This window comes from Rhinoderma darwinii, chromosome 3 (assembly GCF_050947455.1).
Source record: "Rhinoderma darwinii isolate aRhiDar2 chromosome 3, aRhiDar2.hap1, whole genome shotgun sequence".
NCBI lineage: Eukaryota > Metazoa > Chordata > Amphibia > Anura > Rhinodermatidae > Rhinoderma > Rhinoderma darwinii.
Window position 1 is genome coordinate 20,606,802 of NC_134689.1, and position 21,623 is coordinate 20,628,424.

The 21,623-nt window shown below is 44.0% G+C and overlaps 1 protein-coding gene across 1 annotated transcript in view; it reads left to right on the plus strand.

The window, feature by feature from the left end:
- The first annotated feature begins 94 nt into the window (after positions 1-94).
- The window catches only part of CLINT1 (clathrin interactor 1), a 79,706-nt gene continuing 58,177 nt past the window's right edge, over positions 95-21,623 (plus strand). The window contains exon 1 of the mRNA XM_075856092.1: positions 95-403. Coding sequence (XP_075712207.1) covers positions 363-403 — 41 coding nt within the window. The 5' untranslated portion in view covers positions 95-362. The remainder of the gene's footprint in view (positions 404-21,623) is intronic.

Below are 21,623 nucleotides of genomic sequence, written 5' to 3' on the forward strand. Positions count from 1 at the left end.
GAGCTCACTTGCCTGCGTGGAGAATCGGAAAACTCAGGTTGAATTGAACCACAGCGCGCATGCGTATTCAAAGCGTGGTGACTGCGCAGGCCCAAGACCTTAGCCCTCATGCTCTTTAGCTCGAAAGCGCATGCGTTATCTGGTTGGCGGTCGACGAATAGTACAACTGCGCTTGCGTACTGTGGTTGGATTTTGGCTGGAGCTTGCTAGTACGCAGGCGCGAAGTGACGCGTTCGGTCGTTGCGTGTAGGGCACTGAAGCGGTTGCGCGGAGTGACATCGGCAGGTCTCCGGTGAGTGAGCCTGAGAAAGAAAGAGGGGAGAGCAAGTCCTCGGGACCGGAGGAAGAGATCGGGAGCGAAGATGCTCAACATGTGGAAAGTCCGGGAGTTGGTGGATAAAGCGTAAGTTATAAGGACAGATGATGTTGCTGGGCAGGGCTGGCAGCTCTGTGTATAGAGCACCGGCTCCAAGCTGGGCCTGTCAGATGTCACTCAATGGTCGTAGTCTCCGTGTAATGCTCTTCTTTGTCACCCGGGCCCTGACCGCAACTGTTTTTACTATTGTAATATGTATTCTATTCCTTACTAAAAAAACTAGCAAAAGTGGAGCAGATACCCATATAAACCAATCAGATTCCAGCTCTTATTTTTCAGGTGCTCTTTAGAAAATGAAAGCAGCAACCTGATTGGTTGTTAGGGGCAACTGCTCCACTATTCCTTTGCGGTATTTTTATATAGATCTCCCCTTCTGTGTCCCCCTGTCCTGTCAGGACAACAGAAGCTGTTGCCCATCCCCAGCCCAGCAGGTTAAAGCGGTTGTGTAAAATAGAAAAAAAACATGGCTGTTTCCTCCCTGAAACACCGCCACTCTTATCCATGAGCTGTGTCTGGTACTTACTCGAATGGAGCTGCAATAACACACATGGACAAGAGTGGCGCTGTGTGTGATATATACCATAAATATCTGTTAGATGTGGGTCCTAACTCTGGGGACTTCAGCTATCTTGAGAAGGTGGGTCGTCCGACTCCTGTCCCTCCTGGTGAGACGGCCGCTTCACCCAGGTGAAAAATGACTGGAGGGGTGGCAAAGCAAGTGGATTTGGCTGTTTCTATAGGAAACAGGGCTGTGCACGTGCCACCTCTACATTGGTTCTCTGGCTGGATGCGGTGACTGGTGGCCAGCTCACCAGGTGGGACGTGGGTATTCTCCAAATAGATGCTGGGACCCGCTTCTAGTAGACCTTTATGGCATATCCAGGGGATATGCCATAAATGTCTTCGATGAGACCATCCCTTTAAGTCTCATCACTCCTGTACAAATCTTCTTCTTTCCCATATAGGAACTAAAGAGTTTGCATGAGATCAGAACAAACGATTGCTTTCTTTGGGAAACTGCGCCACACTTGTCCATGGGCTATGTCTGGTATTGCAGCTCAGCCCTATTTAATCAGACGTACTGTACTTCATTGTATTATATATTGACAGACTTCAGTAACTAGTTACTCCACAGTGTGTTATGGACTATATACAATATATAAAGAAGGGGAAATGTATAAAAACCAGTGCAAAATCGAAAATTAAAGTGTAGCCGATAGCAATCAGATTTTATTTCTCTAAGGCCAAATTCAGACGACCGAATGCAAACTCAGATGTGAAAAACTTCAGTTTTTCATGTCTGAGTGACACCCGTGCGGGACACGTTTTCACGGATCCCTCATAGGCTTGAGTCCATCAAGAGATTTAGTGGTGCCACGGTCCGTGAATGGCCCAGGAGCCCGGACTGCAGAAAGAACGGGCATTTCTTATTACGGCCGTGTTCTGCGGTCCAGGCTCATGGAAAATATTTGACGCGGCACGGCCCGCGATTTGCGGGTGACACTCCGCGGCTGGCCGACCTGAAAATCACGGCCGTGCACATGGCTACTGTCGTGTGCATGAGGCCTAAATCCTCATACACACGACCATAGTATTTTTTGCTGTCTGCAAATATGTATCCGTAGTCATCCGCATATCTGGCACGCTGTCCGCAAATAGTCTGCAGTGCATCCGTATTTATGGATCAGTAAAAAAAAAAATGGAGGCTACAACTGATGTCACCAACATCTCCCAGCCCTTGAAAAGGTCACATGATTGCTCAGGCGTCATTTTCTTGGGAATCCCCTGCCGTCTCATAGCAACGCTCCTGCAATTCTGGACGGCCACGGATGCACATTCGTAGACGTCTGCAATATTGCATGTCCCCATAGACTTCAATGTGCCGAGTCCGTGCCGCAATTGCGGACAAGAAAAGGACATGTTCTATATTTTGGGGATCATTTCTAAGGCCTGGACACATCGGTAAATATATGGAAAGGGGTCTGTGGCCTATAGAAATTAATGGGTCCGCAGATTATTCGTAATTACGGATAAAATCTACGGTCGTGTGCATGAGGTCTCATACGAATTCAGTCAGAAAAAAGCCTTTGTATGAAATGGGAGGCCAGGAGAGATACAGTAGGGTGCTATAGACTTCTACGGGTGCTCTATTATGTTTGTATAAGGGTATGTTCACACGGCTTATTTACGGACGTAATTCGTGCGGTTTACACCTCGATTTACGTCCAAAAATGCGGCTCGATAGCGTTGGCAAACATCTGCCCATTCATTAGAATGGGTCTTACGATGTTCTGTGCACACGGTCATTTTTTTTACGCGCCGCCTTTTGACGCCCGCGTCAAAGAAGTGCATGTCACTTCTTGAGACGTAATTGGGGCCGTTTTCCATTGACTCGATGGAAAAGCAGCTCCAATTACATCCGTAATGGACGCAGCGAAAAAGCGCCTCAACGTGCCATTACGGCTGAAATTACGGAGCTGTTTTCTCCTGAAAACAGCCCCATAATTTCAGCCTTTACGGAAGCTGCCGTATGAACATACCCTTACGGTATTGGATAAAGAAAGCAGTATTGTGATTGGCTGCAAAGGGCGCCATAGTGTTTAACTACGGAAGTCTTGTGTCTGGCTATACTACAAGCCCGTAAACTTCAGGTGTGCATGGGGCCGAACACCTGCAAACAGGCTTCACCACCTTGGAATTTGATCCCTTTTGTAAAACTGAAGTACTTTTTAAATAAATACACTAAATGAGTTTATAATCCTCTGCCATGAATGAAGTTCTCCGGTAGGGAGACGATCTGTCCGGAGTTGCGCAAAGCCCCCCCCCCCCCTAGACCTCTTCATTAATGCATTAAAAAAAAAAATACCCAGCATTCCTTGCACCAGTGCTCGGCCTCCACTCCAGGCTGTCATTGTGCTGGTGGATTATATCAATAGGTGCCATCTGCTCTTTACTTTTTAGGCTGTGTTCACACAGTGTAAGCTCAGGCTGAAAAGTATGAGAGAGAAAAAGGCCTCAGAAATCCTGGCGTTTTATGGAGCTGATTTTCAAAGTGTTTTTTTTATTTTTGCGACCGTAATTTGAAACCTATTTTCCAAGTGTTTTTTTAAGTGTTGGCAGGAAATGAGCAAAATCAGCTTGTGAAACGTTTTATGAAGAAACACAAAGCGTATTTTTACAAGGCGGTTTTTTAATTCAGCCGCGTAGAAATACGCCTCATATGAACTGCAGTGTTTGTCCCATTGATTTCAATAGGAAGCGGTTTGTAGGCGTATTTCGAAGCGTTATGAGTGTTTTACGCTAAAATATGCTTAAAAATATGCCATGTAAACCGTCTTAGGCTCCATTCACATAATCGTGTTAGAGCTTCCATACAAGCTTCAAATTGTACGGAGCCATAATAAGTCGCCCCGTGGGCTTCGTATTCTACCGATTTGATATGGAGGCAAGCGGTTTATTTTTCTGATTGATTCCGTATGAATCTGACAGAGCCAAAAATGGTGCGATCGGACGTCGTGTTACAGAGATGTTCTCCCCTAGCAGGGTTGGTTCAAGGGGAGAGTATTTGATACGGTGCAGTACGGAGGCAGCATATAGAGTACAGCGCTGTAGTCTGGAGCTGCATGTGTTTCCGTAAACGGGTTCAATCTCGGCAGTTTTCCACGTCCGAGTCAAACCCGTGCGGGACCTGTTTAGTCTAATGAGGGATCCTTGATAACGAACGAAATTAGGACATTGAAACAACGGCCGTGTGAACAGCCCCAATGAAATACAAACGGCAGTTAAATTTTTTTTAAAAAAATGTCGGTCAGAGTGCTGCACCATCTGTGAAGGAATCTAAGGCCGGAACCTGACATATTTGCCAGCCTTCGCTCAATCATTAGTTAAATGGAGAGGTGGCGCGGCTCTTTCTATTGATTCCTGTGGACGTTACGGAAAGAGCGTAGCACAGCGAGCGTGGATGTTTCCGTAATCCCGGTCACCTCTCCACTGAATCTCTGCATGGTTGCGGCAACCAGTATCTGCCTCAACAGGCAGGACGGGGTGAGAAAAATCTGCAGTCCTGATAGTTTGCTACAATGTATCGGTGTAGATAAAAAGTTTCAGCCCACAACTTGTTACTAGCGTTCGTATAGGTTTACCTCCCTTACGTCGGAGGAAGAGCGGATCGAAAGGTTAAACGGAAAGCAACGGTGCCGTAAGAATTGATTTCAATGGTGATTATTTTGTTTCAGTTGCTTTCCGTTTCTCTCTTCGCTAGGTTTCCGTTTTGTCTTATTTTTTTAAGCAAAAGCGCCGTCTGCAGAACCTTTGTTTCCGTTCCAAAAAATGGAAACCTAGCGAACGGAGACAAACGGAAAGCAACTGAAACAAAATAATTACCATTGAAATCAATGGTAATTCTAACGTAACCGTTCCTTTCTCTTTAACCTTTCGATCCTCTGACGGCAGAGCGGTGAACGTATACTAACGCTAGTGTGAAGGAAGCCTTCGCTTCCCTAGACTGGATATAATTGTAGCAAACCCTCCGCTGTGAGAAGTATTAGATCTGTAAAAGTTTTAAATTCACTAAATGAGTAAAGGTCCTAGTACACGACCCGATATTTGCCGTGACAACGAGGTGGCTTGTTGAACGGCGCTTGTTTGCTCCTTTTACAAGGAGCAATGATTGGTTCTATATAGGGACGAGGGATGGTTACTACGATTGCTTGTCCCCGTACGTTTCTATCGTGTCTGCAGCACGTTTTACTGTAACGATAACGGTTAATGCTGCATAAACAAACTGATCAGCGTTTTGCTAGGGCAATGATCGTGAATGAGCGTTCGTATGAACGTTTTTTTTTTTTTCCCCATCATTGATCGGTGTAAAAGGACCTTTACTTGATTTCTAAATGTGTATATAAAAGATATACGGCAAATTTTTATTGCGGTCCTAAGACATAGAGTTTAATTTCCTTATGTAAAGTGAAGCTTTCTGGGTCACTTTACATCCCAATGCTGACCCTATTATGTGATGAGTGGCGAGAGAAGGGAAGGTTTCTCTCTCTTGTTGTAATCTGCCGTCGGTGGGCTTTTATTGTACAACCTGTTTGTATGGAGGGGAAATTCCAGGTTCTTATGGAGTCGGTCTCGGTGGTGCTATGGACTTCTCATTGTTAAATACAAATAGGTCGACCTGCTTATTGATATGGGTTTTCCCGGTTGTGATATACCATGTAAGATATAATGCTCGTGGCTGCAGGGCAAGTTAACGGGGTTGTACAGGATTATAAAGAATGGTCCGTATTTTTCTTAAGAGAAACTGCGCCACTCTTGTCTATGGGCTGTGTCTCGTATTTACTTGTATGACGCTGGGCTGCAATACCAGGCACGGCTCATGGGCATAAGTGGCACAATTTCTGGAAAGTTCCAATGTTGCCACCACCACTGGTGAAATATTGTAATATGAGTAAACTTTCGCAATCATTGGCCGGTGTAAACAGGAGTGACGATTGCACGATTATCAAAATAATTGCTCGTTTGTCACCGATCAGATTTATTATGATGGCTGAAAAATTATCGTTTGTCGGCGGTACGTCACCTGGTGAGACAGGCAGCTGCTTTGTCATTAGTTGATGGGACAGGCGATGTTGGCTCAAATGAGGAAAGACAATCGGTCTTACAAGCGATCAAAAATACATGCGATTATTGTTACATATAAATGCGTTTCTTCTGAACATTAAAGGGGTTTTCCCATAATTATCTGATGGGTGGGGGTCCGACTGCTGGGACCCCCACTGATCACGAGAATGGGCTAACATTGCCTTTCCTGGGGGCATTTTGGGAATGGAGCGGAAGTGAGCATGCTCAACCACCGATCCATTCATTTCTATAAGGCTGCTGAAAATAGCGCTCGCCTCTCAGACCCTCGGCATGTGTAAAAGAAGCCTTGGCTACTGGATCCCCACCAATCTGACTTTTATGACTTGTCTATTTCATGTCATAAAAGCCCTTAAAGTGTTTTACGAGTATTGACATAGTCTGTTTGGCCTAAAATAGAAAAGAATATTTTTTTTTTTTTTTTTAAATGCCTATTGGGTGTAATCAAGGACACATCATTACGTGCCATCGCAAACGAGAAGCGTCAGGACACGAGACTGACGGCGAGGGAAACGGAGAAAAATCTATCAAATAACTACTTTAAAACCTTTTCTTTTTCTATTGCCGGCCCAACCCGGTTTCATGTCAATTCCCAGAAAGACCCTTTAAGATTAGTAAAAAGTATACAAGCATCTGATCATCCGGTCACCATAGATACCTCTGTGGTGGTCCCTGAAGTGGTCTAACTGGCTCCCATATTCTAAAGTGGCTTGTTTTTCCCAGTCCCAGGGGCATATATATGCATTTACTGACCACAAGAGGATAATGCAAGGCGTGTTTATCTACAGCACGTGTCTGGGGTTATTCCTACGTTCCTTTGAAGATTTGAAAGATTCAGATTACTGCCCTATCCCTGTACCTAAATACCCTGGCCATGGCAGAGTGACTTGCTAGCACCTCCCTGGCACTTAGTACCCGGGGCATATGGGGCGCAAAGGTGTTCAGAGTCTGGTTACATGGTGGAGTTTCACTTTAAGATCAGCTGCGGACCACATAATGGAAGTTCAGATTTGTCTGCCGTCAGTTTTTTATCTCCGTCAGTGTGGACAGCTAGGAGTAACAAACGCTCGCTCATCGGCTGATCTGCTCGTTTATGCTGCCCATAAAATGGTGACTAGACGGCAACAATCCTAGTAATCCATCAATAAGGTTGATAAATCTTGGGAGTCGCTAAATTCCTCTTAATCCTGATAACATGACACCTGGGATTTTACTTGTTTAACAGATTATCACCACTATAGAAGTGCGAGGATATATTCACACAGGGTGGATTACTCTGCGTAAAGGTACACCGCATATCCGCCCTGTTGCCCGCAGGGAATTCCGGCTGAAATTGTGGTGCAGTTTTTCGCCGAAATGTCCACTGTGGAAATCCTGCAATGAAAAAATAAAAACGGCTATGCTTCCCATGGCCTGTGATTGGCTGCAGCTGTCACATGGGATGAAACCTCCTCCCAGGAGGCCGCCGTGGACGAAGAAGCACAGAATTCTGGATAAGTATAAGATTGTTTTTTTTTTTTGTTTTGTTTTTTTCCTGACTTGCCAATTTTGCGGCGGAATCGCAGCTTTTTTGCCGCATAAATCGCATTCGCAAATTAAAAAACGCATTCAGGTCAATTTCTGAGCGTTTTTTACCCGTCATTTACGCAGCGTATAGATGAGATTTCTTCACATCTCATCCACTCTGCTGCTACTGTATTATTCTGCAGATTTTCCACAACTAAATACGTTGCAGAAAAAACCCAGTATTTACGCAACTTGTGATCTCGTCCTGTAAATGGCATCATACAAAAGCGCTACTGATCACACCAGACATGCCGAAAGTTTCAGCCTCTTATTATAAGAAAAGACGTTTCAGATTCTTTTGTTCTTAAGGACGTGTTTCTACCTGTAATGCTACTTTCTCTGATTCCTACTAAAGGGCAGAACATGGAAGTCATTTAGTTTCCGAGGTTTGGTGACATCCTGGCAACTTGACGGACTATTTTCAATGTTTTGACGTACGCTTTCCGACTATTTTGGGTTAAAAGTAAAAAAAATAAAGTTTCTCCCCAAATAAACTTTACAGGTGACAGATGATGCACAACAGCTTGTATGTAAAAGTGGACGCTGGTCCAGAACCCTTGGACACCATTTAGATTTAGATCCAGTCATTGTTGCCTGGAATGCTTGTGGTCCAGGATTCGAACAATGTCTGCTTTCTTCCAAAAAGCGCCACCCTTGGCCACAGGTTGTGTGTGGTACTGCAGCTCAGTCCCATTCACTTCAATGGAGCTCCGCTACAATACCAAACATGACTCATGGACCGATGTGGCGCTGTTTCTGGAAGCAAACAGTCATATTTTTTTTAATCTTGCAGGGTTGGGAAAAGAAACCGGCAGAAACCCGCACCTCGTCGTGTACTATATCCTAAGGGAAATTAATAAAAAATCAAGCAAAATGCATTTAGAAGTGTTAAGCAGACGTCTCAAACCCAGCATTACCTACGCCAAGGTTTGCCCTGTCCCACAATCATCCGTCTGTGGGTTTGGAGGCCAAGAAGAACTTGTAACTTAAAAGCACGCAGCGTATCCGCCCTGTGCGCCGCAGGGAATTCCAGGCGAAAAACTACACCAAACTGTGGTGCAGTTTCTCGCCCGGAATTTCCGCTGCGTAAAACTGCAGCGTTTAGCCTGGGATGACGTTTCATCCAAGGAGACCGCTGCAGCGACGGTCACTTGGGATGACCTGTTATCCTATGAGGACGAACCTCTGACATCATTCAGACCGGCCTCTTGGGGTGACCTTTTATCCCATGTGACCGCCGCTACAGCCTGTGATTGGCTGCAGTGGTCACATGGGATGAAACGTCATCCCAGGAGGTCGGCCGGGAGGAAGAAACAGACTTCTGGGTAAGTGATATTTTTATTTTTTCCCGGAGTTTCAGTATTTGTTGCGGCATTTACCTCCTCATTGAATTCAATGGGGAAAGCCTGCAAGAAATAAGCAGCGTTTAGGCAATACAATTCCGCACCGCATGTCAATTTCTGAGCGGTTTTTCCACTCACTTTTTACGCGGCGTGTGGAGGAGATTTGTTTTATCTCATCCACTTTGCTGCTACTGTATTATGCTGCGGATTTTCCGCAACTAATTCCATTGTGGAAAATCTACAGTATTTACGCAACAGGTGAACTTAGTTAAAGTTTTTTTTTTTTAGTCACTTAACCCGTTAGTGACCGGCCCATAGACTTTTTACGTCGGTCACTAACGGGCCTTATTCCGATGCCATAGACTTTTTACGTCGCGGCATCGGAATAAGTAAACAGAGCAGGGAGCTGTCAAATCTCCCTGCTCTCAGCTGCCAGAGGCAGCTGAGGGCTGGGGGCGTCCCTGCTCTGCCGGGTGAGATCGATATTAGTATCGATCTCACACGTTTAACCCCTCAGATGCGGTGCTCAATAGCGAGCACCGCATCTGAGTGGTTTTGGAGAGACGGAGGGAGCTCCCTCTCCCACCGACTCCTGGCGATACGATCGCCGAGTGTCTGTGTCTCTAATGGCAGCCGGGGGCCTAATAAAGGCCCCCAGGTCTGCCTGTAATGAATGCCTGCTAGATCATGCCGCAGGCATGTCCTAGCAGATGTCTGTCCGTGTTAAACGGACAGGCAGTAATACACTGCAATACAAAAGTATTGCAGTGTATTATAATAGCGATCGCAGAATCGCATATTATAGTCCCCTAATGGGACTAGAAAAAAAGTTTAATAAAGTTAATTTAAAAAAAAATGAAAAACCCAGCTTTTCCCCTTACAAACTGCTTTACTATTAAAAAAACAAAATAAAGTTAAAAAGTTACACATATTTGGTATCGCCGCGTCCGTAAAGACCCCGACTATAAATCTATTACATTATTTAACCCGCACGGTGAACGTCGTAAAAAATTAAATAAAAAGCGACGGAAAAATTGCTGTTTTCTGTGAATTCTGACTTTAAAAAAATGTGATTAAAAAGTGATCAAAAAGTCGCATCTACTCCAAAATGGTACCAATAAAAACTACAAGTCTTCCCGCAAAAAAAAAAGCCCTCATACAACCGAATCGGCGAAAAAAAAGTTAATAAAAGTTAATCAATAAATAATATATACCCCAAAATGGTGCTATTAAAAATTACAACTTGTCCCGCAAAAAACAAGACCTTACACAGCTATGTCGACGCAAAAATAAAAACGTTATAGCTCTTGGAAGGCGACGATTCAAAAACGTAAAAAATAGCTTGGTGATTAAGGGGTTAAACAGTGATAATCGCTAAAGGTTACAACAAAAGTAGATCAATGTTTCACTATCGGCCTAGTCGCTCCGTCAGTTATAATAATATAATTATACTATGAGGGGCATGTTTCTTTTTCTTTCTTTCATGCGGTAAATATCTACGGATCGTTCCGACTGTGAACCACCGCTGCTTATGTTGCTATTACATTGAGAGACTACGGCCTTATTCACATGAACGTGTGTCAAATCGGATGTTAAAACCTGCAGTTTTTCATAGCTGATTTGTATCTTTGCAGAACCTGCTTTCACAGATCCCTCAAACACTTGTCTATTGAGGGATCTGTGAAAACGGACAAAAATAGGGCATGTCCTATTTTTACTCCGGCCGCTGACAGTCCTTTAAAAAAACAACTGTGTGAATAGCCCCATAGAAATACATTGATTTTTATGCTGCCGTGTGAGAGGCATTCGTGTAAATAAGGCATGAGTGATTCCTTAAACCAGAGGAACATTGTGCGCAGTTATACAGGGGGCTACAGGGTCAGACTAGCCCCCCAGGGTACCAGAGGATCCGCCGACGAGCATGGGCCCCAAAGGTTAAGCAGAAATATCTTTGGCTGGGTTCACATTGTGCATTTTTGTCGCATTTTAAAACATTGCCACAAAACACGCATCTGGTTATATAGCCGCGTTTTTACAAACTGTTGCAGCAGTAAGACTATGACTATTAGGCCTAGTTCACGCAGAGGTTTTTGATTCTGATCTTGACGTAGAAACCGAGTCGGAATTGGCAACAAAAAAGGTAGACACTTGCAGAAAGAAAGTGTCATGCCCTATCTTTGAGCGGTTTCCGCCTCTAAAACTCCTTCTGTAATAAATGGGAGGCAGAAAAAAACACTCCGTTTGCTTGAAGCGGTCAAAAAGTGTCAAATAAGCGTCAAAAAACGCTTGCATTTCAAAATCTGCTTCAACAATCTTGGAAGTCATTTTGGGGCAGATTTTTTCTGCCTATAAAACTTGTGTGAACTAGGCCTTACATTGAAAACCAGAATACAGCTGAAGCTTACTTCAGATGCGTTTCTTTTGGTTGCGTTTTGAAAACGCCACAATTACGCTACAAAAACACGCAATGTAACCCCAGCCTAAGATGGGAATACCCCTTAAAGTTGTGACATGCCCCCAGTCTAAGGTTTACGTATTCGCCATTCAGGCCTAACACTTTACTCTCCCACTGACATGTGCAGCGTCCTGGGACTCCTTGGGTGAAGCCGCCACCGTGAATTGTGCAACGTCTTCCCTCTCCCTGACACTTACTACCTGTTGCATCACTTATGAGAAAGTGGTGAAACTTGGTTTGGCATGTGCTGCTCTCTGAAGTAAAAGGAAATAAACAGGACTGGTTCAGAGCTGCAGCCGTGGTCTCGTCCTCCTTTGTACTGTGACCACGGTTCACGGCCGCACGTTGTTGTGTTTTTTTATTTTGCTGGAGGAGCAAATGACCTTGTCAGCATAAAAGTAGAACATATCTGATGACTTCGGGTTGTCTGCACAGCATGAATCTTGTTTTGCATTGTGATGTCTCCTCTTTCCTGTGCTCTGTACATAATTATGTTTTGATCACGATTTTTGATCCTTTTTTCCTTTGGCTTCTACCGGTTTTAGGCCCTCGTCACGTTTCTAAACTACGTGCATCATGTACGTTGGGAAAGCTCTTGACGTAGCGATAATCTCCTTTAGCCCGACAGAGGCCAAAAGAGGTTCATGGTATATGGACAGTGACTTCACAAGCTTTGCCAGGGCCATAGTCCCTGGGTGTCGTTTCCCACTTTATGCCTTACAGTAGGATATGTTGCGGCCTTCCATCGGAGATGTGCATCAGAAGTCCTCTTGACGACGTATACCTCCGATGAAAGCCCAAAACGCTATGTGAAGAGGGCCTTCGTTTTCTGCCCTGCAAATGTGTTGTAGACTATATTCTTATGGCATGGGTTTGTAGTGCCATCTATAGGTAAAGGTGCCCATACAGACCCGATGACAGTAAGCTGTACCCGTTGATTTTGGTGGGACCGGACGACTATCTGATGTGTATGAGGTCGTCCCGACGAAGTTTGCTTCCAACATGCCCAATGCTTTACCACTGCCAGAGGTGTCAGAAGTGTCATCGTTTTAAAAAGGGCCCAGCTCAGGGAGAGATGTCCACTAGGCGGCTCCCTTCCAAATTTTACCTGCCACCCGATTGACAGGTCTCTCCCGATAAATCAATAGGGAGAGATCTTTCAATCAATCTGAGCCGAGCGTGGAGAAGCCGCAGGATTTGTCGCTTGAGTAAAATCTAGTTCACTGTAATCCAGTCACCTGTCGCTATTTCATGCTGCCTATTGGGGTAGCATGATCCTTCTTATGGGTTTCCTTTAATATTGTTGTATTTATGCTCTTACTTAGAGGACTTGTCACCTCCGGATCCTGTTTTTTTTTTTTTTTGTTTTTTTTTTGTAAATACTTGTATTCCCTGTTAAATAACATTTCTGGAACAGCTATTCTTAGAACTCTGCATTGTGCTGTTCCTCTGTTATTCCTCTTAGAAATACATGCATAAATTGACACCTGGGTGTTTCCAGTTGGGGGTGTGTCCCTACAGAGTCTGACAATGTCCAAACAGGGCTGACTGAGTGAGATTAAGGACACGCCTCTTTGACAAGGAGAATGGTAACAACAAGTTGTCCATTTATTCATTAATGACTAGGAGGAATAACCGAGGAACTGCACAATGTAGAGTTGTAAAAAAAATATGTTCCAGAATTGTTTCATATGAAATACATGTATGTACTAAAACAGTCATGTCAGGAGAGGTGACAGGTCCTCTCTACAGCCCCCCCCCCCCCCCCCCCCCATTGTACGTAATTTCATATTACTAAGATCTGCCATCACATACTGAATGGTAGTGGTTGGACTGCCGAGACTCCCATGATCCTTATCGCAGGTTGCAACTTATCTGGGTTTTACTTCGCTAAATGCACCAGAATTCTGACATAAATTTCACCAAATAAACAGGCGTACATGCCCTGCCGCAGATTTGTGTTTTAGACACGTTGTGCCATTGGACAGTTTTGAAGTGTCTAAAATAGGGGAGCAGCTAAGCAAAAAGGGACGTGGCTTAAAATGCACCAAAAATGAGCAAAATATTGGTGTAAAGGAAGGTGGTGTGAGGTGGCGTAAGGAAGAGAAAAATGTCTAGCAAGATGTGCCAAATTTATTACACAACATTCAGCACCACTGTGGACCGTTTCCTGCCTGTCCGGTCTGTTTTTAGCTGTTTTTTCCAACATTAGTGTCTGACCTCACAAATTATGTTCTGGATGAATGGGCACGAATTCCCACAAAAGGGGGCCCTACTCTGTTACCTCCCATGGTTTTAGAATGGGATGTCCAGAAAGCTCATATAGGTGTGATGGTCAGTTGTCCACATACTTTTGGCCGGATAGTGTGTGTTCTGGTAGAATATGCTGCAGATTATCGCATGTTAATCTTCCATGCCTGGCTATTTTTGCCCCTTGGCTGGTGACGCGTGCGGTATAAGAACACAATACATACTGGACAGCAGACATCATAGAGAATTAATGAATCACTGACTGTATCTTATTACACAGTATCTCGTGACACATTGTCATTGTGATGATCCGTCCCGCAGATCATCTCCTCTGCAGACTGCTGCGCTCATAATCTCATGGCTAAGACTTACACTTGACATTGCAGGAAACACATCATTGGTTATTTGGCTTTAAGTGGGACATTGACATCCAAAATTCTCATCACAAGGATGCCGATCACACGAGCCAAAGCTTTTCTGCATTACACGTTTAAAGGGACCCCAGCAGCGCATTGAATAACACGGCTTATGTACCGGAACAATCTCGTTTTATTTCTGATAATGATTTTGAGCTTTTCCTGGTAATCATCTTATTCTTGCCGGTGATTTATAGCTTTTTGCAGTTTATAGTTATGCAGTATTTGCTGTAAAATAAATGCGCTATTCAATCACTGACCAGGTGAGCTTGTGCTTTTATACTGCAGTCAATATGAACAAGCAGAGCTGCAGTTTAAAGCATGGGGGAGGGATATAGAAGCATGCTGATCCTTAGAGACAAGAAGGGGATTTCGGAGTACTTGGTACTCCTAATGGATAATTTAGCTCAACTGCCATTACTGGCTATAGCGGGCCCTAAAGGTGAGGCCGCACGCAAAGGCTGTTCTACGGTTTCACAGCGGATTGGCGGTTTTACAATGTGCGTTTTTGCGTTTAAACACACGGTCAAAAATGCGCATTACGCAGCTGTGCCAATTTACAGTAAAACCAGTCATAGACAGCTACACGTCGCCTCACCCTATTAGATTTGGGGCTTTTTTTTTTTTTTTTCTATTCATGTCGACTTTTATTTAGCAATAGTCGATCGTGTGCATTGTATAATGTGTACATTCACCAGAGGTCATATATTTTCATACATGTTTCTATTAGAGAGAAGTCTGTGTTAAAGTCGCCATTTTTCTTAGCTTAGCCCAGATAATTATCGTATTTCCTCTTGAGCCTTTAAGCCTTTTTAACATCGTGAATTGTGCATTGTGCTGCGGGCAGGTTCCAAAACTTGGATACAGCAATGGAAAACTGCTTAATGGAGATACAAAAGCTTATGCGTGTAGTGGAGGCAGCCATGTTGATGTATGTGGGTAGAGAGCAGTGCCGGACCATGGAGGGACACTCTGGTGGGCACAATTACAGGGCATTAGTTGCATCATTATGTCTTAATGCCCAGCCGAGAATATTGTAGTCGCGGAGCCTCGTTTATCTAAATTTATAGAAGAATAGGACCTTACTGCCCTGAGCGACCAATCACAGTGCAGATTCCATAAATACCGCAGCTTAAAGGGCTGGTCCAGTTTAGAAAACCCATTTCATACACCCTATATCAGAGAATTGTAAGTTAATAGAGGGTGGTCCTCTGTTCAGGATAATTATCTCTTGCCTAGAGTTAGAGCAGTTACAAAGAACACTTATTGCCACTTCTTCTTACATATTACAGATCGCTGGAGGACCCAGCAGGGGGACACTGATGAGCTTATTGTAAAGGAACCATTCAAGTAGCGATTGTCCAGAAAGAGGAAACCCCTTTAAGACAGGAGTTGTGCCCTGACTTGTTCCTACGGGCAACAAGACACGTTTTTCTATTAGTCTTGATACCTGAGGCTCGCTGTACTATGTTGAGCATATGACCAAGGCCAGTTTTAGAGGTGGACAGGGTAGTAATGGTCCTGGTTTGGGTAGGGATTACATCTGAGGAATTTGTCGCTCGCCGTGCTTCAGTGTATGGGGCTCTGAACTGCAGCTGGTCAATATTATGGCTCCCAACAAGAGGTTTACTGGCCACACTCTGTATAAATGCTAATGGCAAGTAGCGCCTTCCAGTTCCCGTCTGATCGTATGTGCTTTCCTGATACTATACACAGTATGCAGACCAGCACACTACAAGACGGGAGCGGAGATGGGAGGAGCTACTTCAAGGGCGGAGTTGAGAAACTGTAAGGGGTGCCATGTGGCAATGTCAACAGGTCAAGAAGAGGGTGTCCAAGGTGATAAAACCGGGCCACTATGTCCAATATTGCTTCAATGTTGACAGCCTTCGCTGTTCACCCTGCCTCCCCTATTCTTTGGTGCATGGAGGTTGGGGGTATGGCTCTCCGGATAGGTAAATTATTTAAGGAATTTCATAAAACGATGTGTGTAATACGTTTGCGCTAAATAAATAAATGTAAAAAAATTTTTAACATTATTTCAGAAAATATTTTTTTTACAGCACTACAAACCGCAATAGCCAATTCCTGAAAACCCCTTTAATTCCAAAGTGGACCCATGAGCTTTGCAGCGCCTCTCTATTGTGTGCTGTACATTATTGTTGATGGGGAGATCGCAGCCAGCATAGATAGATGGATGGATAGATATAGCCTCCAGGTGAATAAGCAGATCGCTGTGTGTTCCCAGTGCTTATCGGGATGTGTATTTGTGATACATTTCATACTGAGCCCGCGCCATCATCTAGCGGGAATACGTTTACTTTAGAACTGCTTGCCTCAGTTGGTTCTTTTTTTTTTTTTTTTTTACAAGTCTCCACATATATTAAGAATTCTTTAATGAGCCTCAGAAATTACAGCAGCTCTTACCACCCTGCGAAGCAGTTTCTGCATCGTTCCGACCGTCTCACGTTTTACAGCACAAATTTGCTTTATAATCCACTCCGCAAGCGCCATTTCCCTGTGCTTGCTGTTCATGATCTGTTTGCAGTCTTGAATAACGCGATGTTTTATATGGCTTTTTCTTCATTTAAAGGGATCCTGTCACCAGGAGAAGTTCCCTTCTGTAGAGGCACAACCTATTGACAAGGAGAATGGTATTGCCCAGTTGTAAATTGATTTATGCATTTCCAGGAGGAATAACAGGGGAACGGCTCAACGCCTGGTTCTAAGAAAAGATTTTCAAAGGATTGTTACTTTGAGTACAATTATTTACTGAAGCAGATGTGTCAGGAGAGCAGAGCAGTCCCCTTTAAGTACTAACCTTGCCATTTCAAAAATGCGAAGGTCTGTAACTATGAGCGGCAGATGTTGTGACGCCATTTAGTGCTAAAGTAAACTGTGAGCGTTGGACTAAAAAATGGAAAAGATGTTTAGCTCAGTGTGAAAAAATTCTAAACAGCCATACATCATAAAACCTGTATACAGCGCCAGAGATTCCCAGAACATAACATGTAATGAGTCCTCCCTATACATTGCAGCCCAGGAAATGCCCGAAGCCTCTGGTACTTGTCATTGCCAACGGTTTAGAAGTGACGCTAAACCCAAACGGCAATCTACTCTTTCACGTGCAATTGAATGTGAGCTATTGTACCCTGTTAGCAGCCACGTCTAGCTGGGGAGAGGTGGATTGTAGTGTTTTTCAATAGGATAAGTAATAGGAAGTGCTAAACTATCCCCCCCATAATCTCTGCTTTCTCATATCTCCCAAAGATTGGCACAAAGTGCACTCCAAGCTTTTTAAAGGAATACTCCTGAAAAAACTGATACACTGCGCTAATCCTGCACCGGAATTGGCTTCCCCTGATTTTTGATGCAGAAACCACTTCAGAAACCGTGCCCAAAAAACGTCCCAAATCGCCCCTTACCCCATTGATTTCAATAGGAGACAGACATTTTTCTCCCCGGGTGGCTTTTGGCCACTTGCAGAAAATAAAGCGGCATGTACGGTCTTCCAGCGGCTTCCGCTTCTGACCTCCCATTGAAATCAATGGGAGGCAGAACAAAAAACAGTTTCTAAGCGTATTTTGCTTGCGGGCTTTACATTAAATTCAACGGCCACGGGCAAAAAACACAGAGGGGGAAAAAATTGTTAAAATAATGCTGGCAGTTCAAAATCTGCCTCCAAATTCCAGTGTGAACTAGGTCTATTGCTGCGTTTTTCCTTTTCGGTATCTGCGTCAGTGTTGAAAGGCTTAATGGTTAATTTGTCGTTGCTGTAAATGATTACCTCGTATTGTCTCTATCAGTCGGAGATCATTATATAAGTGACAGTTTGCAGCTACGATTGCTTAGTCATATTTATAAAGTGACATTTTAACACCAGACACGTTCTTTTATGGTCTGTAGAAAGAAGTCACAAGGAAAGGCAGAAGTAGGTTGATATCTGCCGGTTTCTAGGTGTGAATCTTTACTTTTTTGAAACTGTTAGATATAGACAATTTTCTGTCCCGTTTTCCTGTGCAACGGCCATGATGGGTACAATTTTTATTCTAAATAGGTTCACAATTCTGTTCTGATTTCTTAATATATCTTTTTAGTAGTCAGAGCTCCTTTTATTTTCTGATACAGGGCTCCAAATCCCCTGCATAGGCATAGATTTATTTAGATAACATACTGGCTACCTGCAGTCACCACTAGAGGGAGCTCAGGAGCTTACTGTATATACATTGAACTCCATAATATTGCAGTAAGCTCCTGAGCTCCCTCTAGTGGTGGCTGCAGGGAGCTAGTATGGTATCTTATAAATCTGTCAGTGCAGGTAATTTGGAGCTCTGTATCAGAAAAATGAAGGTCTGACTGCTATAAGGATACAAAGTTTTGCTGCGGATTTCACCTTATGAATTGCAAAGGGTGAAATCCGTTATGTAAATCCGCCACGTGTGAATTGATCTTAAGAGGGGACCTCTTTCCTGGTTTTGGTGCGCGTTTGCTGCAATTACAGAAAACCAAGGAAGCGTCTCGTGTAAATTATACCCTATGTAGGCGATAACCCCGCTGTGTCGGTCTGATCGTATGAGGTGAATCGGACGCGTGCTTTCACTTTACCAGACTTGTGGCTCAGACAAATCCCGGTATTAGGCAGTCTTTGCTCTATGGAAATGTATTGATGACGGGAAACAAGAACACTTTTATATGAATGGTCCCGTGCCCTCCTGTGTGGTCCTTGCGAAAATCTCCGCCATTCTGAACAATCGCAGGTGTCACTTTATTTATACAAATATTTTTCGCTGCCGTGGAGAAACAAATCTGTTCTTCACGCTGTAGGTCTCCCGGATGGCAGGTTTTGCTAAACTCTTGTCTAACCTATTTTGCAAGATGGACCAAAATTATATTACCGCTGTAACAAATTTCATGCATCTGTCTGCCTGGTGTAAGTGTAGTGTATGTGCACACGATGAGAGGCTTTAACGTCTGAAAAGACAGACTGTTTTCAGGAGAAAACAGCTGCCTCGTTTAAGACGTAAAAGCTCCTCCTCGTATTATACGAGGCGTCTTTGATGCTCGTAAATTTTGAGCTGCTCTTCATTGACTTCAGTGAAGAACGGCTCAAATTATGTTGCAAAGAAGTGTCCTGCATATAATGTATATGTGTCCTGCATATAATGTATATGTGTCCTGCATATAATGTATATGTGTCCTGCATATAATGTATATGTGTCCTGCATATAATGTATATGTGTCCTGCATATAATGTATAGAAGTGTCCCGCATATAATGTATAGAAGTGTCCCGCATATAATGTATAGAAGTGTCCCGCATATAATGTATAGAAGTGCCCCGCATATAATGTATAGAAGTGCCCCGCATATAATGTATAGAAGTGCCCCGCATATAATGTATAGAAGTGCCCCGCATATAATGTATAGAAGTGCCCCGCATATAATGTATAGAAGTGCCCCGCATATAATGTATAGAAGTGCCCCGCATATAATGTATAGAAGTGCCCCGCATATAATGTATAGAAGTGCCCCGCATATAATGTATAGAAGTGCCCCGCATATAATGTATAGAAGTGCCCCGCACTTCTTTGCCGAGGCAGTCAATTTACGCATCGTCGTTTCACAGCTGTCAAACGACGACGCGTAAATGACAGGTCGTCGGCACAGTACGTCGGCAAACCCATTCAAATGAATGGGCAGATGTTTGCCGACGTATTGGAGCCGTATTTTCAGACGTAAAACGAGGCATAATATGAAAATAGGTTGTGTGAACCCAGCCTTATACTGTCTAGGTCTTAGAAATAATTAGTATATCTGCGCCACTGTATTAAGTCTATTGCAGGACCTGAGGGGGGCGGTGCGTTACACAGGGATTCTTTTTGGTATTTTTATTTTTTTTTTAAATCCTTGTCATGCTCAGGCCCTGTACTAGGCATAACAGTGTATTCGTTCTGCCCCTAGTGGTCATCTGAAGGGGTTCTCGGGATTAGGAAATTAGGTCCTTTTTCTTTTCGTTTCTCTCTCCATCCCTAGAAATTGCACTGTTTACATCCATGGGCTGTGTCTGGTATTAGATCTAATCTCCATTCAAGAGTGCTGCTGTTTCTGGGAAGTTATTCCAACTCTTTTTATAATCCTGTACGACTTCTTTGTGTCTGCAGTGCATTTTTGATATTCAACGGTTATTTCAGGTTGATGTCCCTGTCTTGTTTAATATGAAGTATGGACACCCCACACAAAGATGAAATTCCTTAAATTTTGTACACCCATTCTTGTGGCCTAGTAAGACGCATATGTAGGGCACTTGTCTTGGTATGACTCACGTGTTAGGCCTCATGCACACGACCGTAAGGGTTTTTACTGTCTGCAAATACGGATCCGACTGCTATGGATACACATCTGTAGCCATCCACAGTTACGGAAGCGCCCATGGACTTCTATTGGTGAGTCACTTCCGTAATTGGGGACCGGAATAGGACATGTTCTATATTTTGCGTATCATTTCTACAGCACGGACACACATGTAAATATACAGAAAGGTGTCCATGGTCTATAGAAATAAATGGGTCCGCAATTTCATCTGTAATTACGGATGAAAACTACAGACGTGAGCATGGGCCCTAATTCAGTGGGAACATCCGATGTGTAACAGCATGGGTTAATATGATTAGCTGTTTCGCTCAGCCAGAAATCGCCTACTCTAGTGAAGAAATTGGACTTGGGTGTCATTGATCACTGGAATGGGTCTGGAATGACAAATTTTAATTTGTCTATTGAAGATTGTGACCAAATGAACATTGGTCCCCAATGTGTGGCCCTCAGCATGCTTGGGGTTGTAGTTTTGCAACATCTAGAGAGCCACTGGTTAGAGACAATTGCTTAAAGGGGTTGTCCACTACCAGACAACTGAAGACCTATCCACTGGATAGGTAATCGGTATATTATCGGTGCGGTTACGACGCTCTGACCCTCCACGGATCAGCTGCTCTGGCGGCCTGCGGGCACCTCATGTTATGGTACAATATGCAGTGTATTGAGCCAGAAGCACCGCACATAGCATAGCGGCCGTGCTGCAGAATTGCAGCTCTGCTCCTATTCACTTGAATACAGTACTGCAGCTCGGCTGCTATTCCATGACCGGAGCCAACTGTTTCCGGCATGGAGGTCCGGTGCCCAGAGGCAGCCGGAGCAGCTTAACGATGCGGTGGCCTGGGTGTCGGACCCCCACAGATCATGTACTGATGACCTAGGTCTTCAGTTGTCCGGTAGTGGACAACCCCTTTAAGGCAGTGGTCTCCAACCTGTGGCACTCCAGCTGTAGCAAAACTACAACTCCCAGCATTCACTGCACGCTGTTAGGGCATGCTCGGGGGTTGTAGTTTCACAACAGCTGGAAAGCCACAGGTTAGAGACAATTGCTTAAGGGGAAAATATTTAATTATTGGGTACACAAGAACCACTCAGCCTGAACAGGATATCCTGGATTTCTATTCTATGGTTGCTCGTGTCCTATAGGGGTATGTTCACACGATCGCGTTTCAAAAACAGACACAATTTTGGTGCCATTTGTAGCTTTTC